General features: G+C 47.4%; 1 protein-coding gene across 1 annotated transcript; it reads left to right on the top strand.

The window, feature by feature from the left end:
* Positions 1-1290: 1290 nt before the first annotated feature.
* On the top strand, positions 1291-6999 carry LOC113215574 (transcriptional repressor scratch 2-like). Its single transcript, XM_052273463.1, has one exon. It carries the CDS (start codon positions 1662-1664, stop codon positions 2568-2570), a length of 909 nt encoding a protein of 302 aa, XP_052129423.1. The 5' UTR covers positions 1291-1661; the 3' UTR covers positions 2571-6999.
* Positions 7000-7817: the final 818 nt, after the last annotated feature.

Genomic DNA, 7817 nt, shown 5'->3' on the forward strand with positions numbered 1-7817 from the left:
AACCCTCCCCGCATCTTTTATTCACGGCCCCGCAGCAGCAGCGGTGGCTGAGTGGACACACGGTCAGCACGGTCAGCGTGCGCCGGACAGAGAACGGTCAGAAGAAAAAAATCTGACCGCTTTTGTTTTCCCCGTTCTTCTTCTTTCCCCCCTCGACGTCCCTACCCTGACCTGCTTTGGAAAGTGAGTTTGTGGACGCATTTTCAACATTTCTATTGGGAAGTCGGCACCCGGTCGAGGTGGTGATCGGGCCCGTGTCGATGGCGCGCTGGTACGTCCCGCTCTCCATAATGCAAGGCTCGAGCAACGCCTACTCCTGGTCTGGGCCGGGGGCTGGCGCCCGGGACGCTCGATGCCGTCGCGCGTGGCCTGAGGGTGTGTGAGTGTGTCGGTGTGTGTGTGTGTGCGTGGGGGGGGGGAGAGAGAGACTTTTGCTAGAGAGCTTGCAGCAAAGCGCGTTTGAACCGAGAGCCTAAGTGATGCTGGGCTTTCCGTGGGTGGTGGTGAGGGAGGCGCCGACTGTGAGCGCCATGTGCTTGCCTCTCCCACGGCCAGCGTGGCGGCGCTGTCCGTCGCCGTCGCCTGCGACCCGCGACCCGCTGTGTGTGTGTGGGGAAGGGGGGGGGGATATAAGTGGAATATTACAGGGGTCCGACAGAGGCAATCTTCGTCTTTGCAATAAGCACCGCGATTTGGTGGTTGGGCCTCGGAGGCCCCCGTGAAAGCGAGCTCCGCTGCAGCTCCGGCCACACCAGCGCGGCAGCGCGGGCCTTCCTCGGGGCCAGCCTGCCCCGTCACCGCAGGCCCGCTCAATAATGCACGAGGCCCTCTCTGTTTGGTGCCAGGAAGGCGGCCGCTGAGCCTCGCCGAAGTGAGCGAATACGGACGCGACCAGGTGCCGCCGGGTTTATCTCTGCGCTGCGTTTGTTTTGTTTCCCGCGCTCCGCTTTTGCCGCCCGCGCGCGCGTTGACCCCGCCGCCGGGCCGCGCGCTTGCCGCTCTTGCTATGGCCAGGCGTGGCGCGGCGCGGCGGGCGGCGGTGAGATTCTGCTACCGGCAGGTGGTCGGTCCGGGCCGGCGTCGCCCCCACCCCCGGCAGCGGAGCTCAGCAGAGTAAATGCATTTTTGATAGAGCGGAGGCGGTGCGGCGGGGAGTCCCTCAACCCCCTCCAGGCCCCCCGCCCTGCCAGTGTTCACGCCTGCCCACCTGTCGTCTGTCCGTCCGCCCGCGCTGCTGTGGTGTTCTCGACCCTGTACTGACGTGCTCCTCTTGTGTCTGTGTGTCCGCAGGCTACGTCCAGGAGCTGACGGCGCTGCCCTTCACCGCCTACCTGGGCCACCACCCCACCCTGCCGCCGCTGTCGCCCGGCTCGCCCGCGCCCACCTACGCCACCCTGCAGCCGCCCTCCCCCTCCTCGTCCACGCCGAGGCGATGCTTCACGAGCACGGGCGCCCAGCTGTCGCTGCCGCCCAAGAAGAAGGACATCTACCGGCCGTACTCGCTGGAGCCGTCGTCGTCGCCGCAGCCCCTCGACGTGCGGGAGGAGGAGCTGCAGCAGCGGCCGTACGTGGAGGTGGCGCGGCCGGAGCCGCAGCGCGCGCGCCCCATCACCCTCACCATCACGCCCACGCCGCCCGTGCGCCCCATCCCCCTGGACCCCATGCGCGACTACCAGCAGCTCGACACGCGGCCGCCGCCCCTCAGCCTCAGCACGGCCGCGCCCGACGACCTGACGGCCGCGCACGCCATCCTGGACCTGAGCGCGTCCACGCTGCCGTACCCGCCGGCCGTGCACCACCAGCAGCACCTCCACGACGAGCAACAGCAACAGCAGCAGCAGGCCCACCTCCAGCCGCAGCCCAAGTCCAGCCCGGACGTGGGCTCCACCAAGGGCTCCAGCAAAACCGTCTCCTACACCTACGAAGCCTTCTTCGTCAGCGACGGCCGGTCCAAGCGCAAGTCGTCCTCCTCGGAGGACGAGGGAAGCGGCGGCAGGGACAACAACGCACCGGACAAGAAGGGGCGCTACGCGTGCGGCGAGTGCGGCAAGCGGTACGCCACGTCCAGCAACCTGTCTCGGCACAAGCAGACGCACCGCAGCCTGGACTCGGGCTCGGCGCGCCAGTGCAACGTCTGCGGCAAGGCCTACGTGAGCATGCCGGCGCTCGCCATGCACGTGCTCACCCACCAGCTGACGCACGCGTGCGGGGTGTGCGGCAAGCTCTTCTCGCGGCCGTGGCTGCTGCAGGGCCACCTGCGCTCGCACACGGGCGAGAAGCCCTACGGCTGCGCGCACTGCGGCAAGGCGTTCGCCGACCGCTCCAACCTGCGCGCCCACATGCAGACCCACTCGCAGGACAAGTCGTACTCGTGCCACCGTTGCCACAAGAGCTTTGCACTCAAGAGCTACCTCAACAAGCACCTCGAGTCGTCCTGTGTCCGGGACGGCGTCAGCTCATCGGAGGAGTCGTCCATGACGGGGTCCGTGGAGGAGAACACGAGCTCCGCCTTCGCGGCGCCCAACACCAGCATGGTGGGCATGCCCTTCGCCACGGCGTGCTCAGCGTGAGCCACCATTGTACCACTCACCGCTGTGACGCCCACAGAAAGAATTTGCCAAAGAAAGAAACGAAAAACTATTTTGTACGTCAAGTAAAAATGGCGCAGCGGTGTTTACCCAAGCGATGCTCGCTCCGTCCCACACTCTCTCTCTCTTTCACAGAGCGTGGCCGGGCTTTTTTCACTCTATTAATGCGGCCCGGCCATTATTTTTTACAAATTTTATATGTCTCGCACAGACAGAAGGCCTGACCAGGTCCGGAAAATATTGTCTCTATTCAAAACTGATTGAAAGTGTGCATTTAAAGGACTATAGCTTGACGGTATTTCGGTGGTTTCTTAGTCATGATTTTGAGAGTTATTTGCTGATTGTATGATATTGATGTTCGTCATTTTATTTTATTAGACTTGACAAAGCTAACAAAGTGCACGCTTTGACAAGCCCACTGCGGTTCTGCAGGTTGGTTAGAGATTTGTACAGGTTATTTTAGTCAACAAGTTTATAAAACGTTTGTTTTTTATTTATTATTACGACTGGACATTTATAAACCAAAAAGTTATTACGGTTAAGTAACACCGACCAGTAGTCGGCTTGTATAATAACTTAGACAGTTTAGTGAGATATAAAACACTTGCTAGTCAGCGTGCATAGTCGCTAGTCACTAACTAGTCGGGACCGAAAAGCATCTGGTATGCTGGGACCTCGTCCCTAGCTTCCGATGTCTTCACTTTACCATGTAGTAAGTAAATTTTGACACTGCTCAGGTTCCACTGCATCGTTAATTTATGTGGAGAGGGGTGACCGTGTTTTTATTACAGTAATGTACACTTAATACTTTAAGATTTATATGCTACGCATATAGCTCACGTAAATTTTTGCAAGGTATGAGTACCAGCTTTCCTAATATTAGGGTTGGCTTTATGAAAAATTGCCAACAAGGCAGTGGTCTTTGGTTAGGTGATAACATTAGTGATAGACCAAAAGACTTAATATGTTTTAAGTTGTTTCTTTTCTTCAAAGTTATTGATCTCCGTAACTTCAAAAACATTCCAAATTTTAGAAACCCGCTGCCTTTTATATTTTAAGTGTGTCGTACTGTTGAGGCTGTAAATGTATATATGTGAAATACCAAAAATGCATTATTATTGTATAGGGATTCATTGAATTTTATTTTATACATACAAGTATGAAGCGTGCTGTGACATGTCTATTAGTGTACATAGGTGCTTACTGGCCCAATTATACAGGAAACAATTAGTCATAATTTTAAGTAGACTAGTCTGAGCCTAGGGGACTGGTGCAATAATGCCTTTAAAATAATTACGTATGAGTCAGAACGCTTGAATGGAGTGGTTGGTTCGCGGAAGCGTTGAATGCAAGAATCGAGTGAATGGTAAGAACTAAACTAAATCTTTCATTTATATTTTTCTTGAGTTTTCTATTCTTTTCACCAATGCCAGTTCTGAATAACTGGGAAAACAAACACTGATATTTGCTCAGCTATTGCCTTTTGTATCTCTCAGAAGTGTTTGATAATAACCACAAATTATTAATACTTAACCATGTATTTAACTTAGAATTTCGTTTGAATATTGCCCTATCTATTGGTGAAGGGAACAAAATTATCCTCGATGAGCACGCCTGCAGTTCGCGACGTCCTACCGCAACGTCTTTACAAAGTTGCCTGGAATCTGATAGCCTCCTAGCCTCTTCGAGACATTGGCTTTAATCCTTGTAAACTGCCGTCCTCGACCCCCATCGTCCAATCCCCTTCTTATCAGATCTCATACCGAGTGCTGCTCGATGTACTAAAAAGTAAGTCGTTTCTTTTTATTCGCACTATTCCTGGAGCGAGTTTCTGCAACATCTATTGACCCCACCCTCGCCCCGGCCAACTAACAAAAAAAATGTCCCTGCGCCTGCATTGGCATGCAGAGCAAGATTTCCGAGAGCGCAGCCGCGTGGAGATATACCAGCGCCTCAGGGAAGCTTACGAGAAGTGATGATGCTGAGGGGAGAAAAACGGTCGGGTAAGCGGCGCTGGTCACCAATACAAATGGCAGGGGTGGGCCTACGTCACACAAGTGGGCACGAGAGGGCCCCCTTTGTATGATTGGCCGGGTGAGCAGACAACACTCACCACCCATCCTGCATTACGCTGTGCGTCCAATGCACGGATGCTTGCTTGTCAATATTGCGCATTTCGTTCACCACGACCTGTTTTTTTCCCCCTCTTTTCCACTTTGTTCTGATTCTTTTGTGGAAATATTTGGCCAAGAGGACGGCACAAAACAGGGCGGTATAAAGTGGTTACACCTTAAACTTAACCGAAATCTGAACCCTTTCTCTCAATCTTTCTCAATCTTTTCTACGCTACTTTCTAGGGACATGGTAAACTTCTTTATGGGTCCGTAAGGTCATGTTGATACTTTTCTTTCCCCTTATTTCTCTTTTTTCTCAAAACCCGTTGCATAGCAGAGCTTCCTTTATCTGCTGGTAATGGTTGGAAAGGAAAGTGTTCTCTATCTTCACTCTTTCATCTTGCTCCTAATATCAGCTTCATTTCAGCTACGGCCTGTATTACCTGTCCTAAATCTATCACTTTCTATCTCTATATTATTACTTTTTTTCTACTTTTCGTTATTGTTTTCTTCCTTAACTAAATCTTTCGAGGCTCTTGTACTTTCTTCATTCACGATTCTAGAGTCTCACCCACCTCATATTTCCAATTCTATATCTATACTTTCCTATCGCTTCTTGAATTCTTGAGAGATCGGACAAAGAGTTATCAATTTCAAAGAAAAGGTTTTATTTCCTGAGGTCAGACGTGATTTGCAGGTGTGCACCAAGTAGGTAGCTTGTCTCATCTTGTTTCCCCTTTAATCGGAACTAGCTGAGGTAAACCCAGCGAGTGTATAATCTAGTCATGATTACTCTATCCAGCGGCAAAGTGCTTAACTAATAGGTAAACGTATATATTAGGACGGTATGATTAAGTGAGGAGTTTGAATGAAAATGAGTGTATGGTTTTTCTGGTCAACTTTGTTCTATCGAGTCATTTTTATTGTCTAGTCAAAGTCCTTTGTAACAGTTAACGTTACGGTATTTGAGTGTTTTGTTTGAATCGTGTCAGTACAATAATTGTTAAATGATGTTGGCCATGTTATGTTGTACGAGCTGTACAGTTGTCTTGTTACTTTTTACATAGATGTGAAAAACACATTTTATGGAAAACTATTTGTTCCAGTTGTTAAAATTCTTCTTGAAAATTACATTATTTTGAGCGAATGGGACGTAAAATTGTTAGCCAATCAGAATTCGTTTGTAAATAAAACGGGTCTTGTTGCAAAACATGTTTCTTGATCACATTTTGTGACTTATTTTTTCACAAGTTTTTCTGGCTTTTCAGGTCGGTCGCTTGAATGTACGGGGCTTTTAACGCTGGTTCGATTTTTATAATGCTAAAGTTCATAGCTTCATTATCAGGATTATAAAGAATAACTATTCTTTAAAATGTTTGCACAAAGAACTGCGGAAACATTTAAGAACTGCTCATAAGCAAAGGAAGTTAAATTCGAAAATTCCTCCTCGAATCGTGTCTTAAATCATAATGAGTCAATTAATTTACGCGTTCAATTACGCATGTACAACAATGCGAGCGTTCTCATACTGGGAAATCGTTAGCTTATGTTGACATGGTCTCTGCTACGAATGTCAATTCATGTCTTGTATGTACATAAAATGTGTAATAAGTAAACATTTCATGTCATCGGTAACGCGTTTGTGTAGAGATTTTGGTGTATAAAGGCGTTTACAACTGTGTGTTTCGAAGCAATAAATTATAGCAATATCACTGTTTATTTCAGCAATAATTAAATGTTAAACCTTATTTATTGAGCAATAATTCAACGAGATTTGGTTAACGAACCCTCGTACTGTCAGTGCTCCGACCGTATGATATGCCGGGTATTCGAAAGCAATAAATTCGTAGTAATAAGGGTTACAGTGTCAGGGCTCCCTCGGTCTACCGTCGGAATAAATGCTCTCACGTGCCCAATATACTTAGCAATACAAATAGTAATAATAATTTAGTTCAAATTTACAAAATTTACGTAAGAATTTTTTGTTATAAAAACAAACAAAGCAAAAAAAAAATGAAGGTTGTAATACACCATAATGTGCTGGTTACAGACGTGTACCTTCCGTTGAGGAAGAGAACCATTGTGTCTCTAAGATTGCCTAATCCAAGGTAGTGTAGCAATGATTGACTGAAAATGCTTTTAAAATAAAAGATGATGTTATTATGATAATTTAACGGAACGATGCTGATTAAAACGACATGGAGATGGCTTCATGCAAAGTTCTTTGATTGTTTGAGTACGTAAGTCTACGTATCTGGACGAAGGGAAAGAGATGAATTATACGCTCTTAACACAAACAACTACATATGTGTTCAGCTTCGCACCCGAACTTTACCTGCACGCCCCATACAAATTCGCTTTTATTTCGCTTGTTATGTCTATGAATTCCGTACCATTTGCTTTGCCATATAGTTTAGAACGATACGATCCAACGACTTTTCTGTTTTACAAAATGTTAAATACCAAAGGTAGACATTGTGATTATATTTGCTAGTAAATAATAACGCTGCCTGTACGGTGAAGGCTAAAACTATAATAGCTTAATTTTAACTTTCTTCTTGAAAACTAGAACTTTTTTATGACTCTTTAGTCGAAAAGCATAGCGATTTGAAGATGTCTAAAGTTAGATGGCACCAACTTCGATTGGTGTTTTGCTGTCGTGACAATGTCCTGAAGGCAACACAATGCAAATTTTAAATAATGCTGCCAGCACAACTTGTGCTTCAAACGTGCTTTGGGCTATCCACTGTTCGAAAGCTAAACAGATGCCATATTCATTGAACCAAAGGCATAAATAAGTAGTAATTAGCAAATGATTTTTTTTACAAAGCAATATGTATATATCATGACGTCTTTATTTCAAGTTTATAAGTGAGTGTACATCTTGTCATTTAGTATTACTTCATTTTGCTGTCACTTAACAATGATGGCGTAGAAAACTATGTATTTATTCATAAGTTAGCAAATTTCTCTTATTAGTGTTTTGTTTGTAGAGGGTTTCTCACATTTTATTACTTTTCTTGTATTTCGGTTTATTATGTTCGCTGAGGACTGATGCCATTCTTTGTCTGTCAACTTATTCTATATTTTGTGACTGATATACGAGTTTTCGAAC

Source organism: Frankliniella occidentalis, unplaced genomic scaffold (assembly GCF_000697945.3).
Source record: "Frankliniella occidentalis isolate FOCC.00 unplaced genomic scaffold, Focc_3.1 Scaffold274, whole genome shotgun sequence".
NCBI classification, from domain to species: Eukaryota; Metazoa; Arthropoda; class Insecta; order Thysanoptera; family Thripidae; genus Frankliniella; species Frankliniella occidentalis.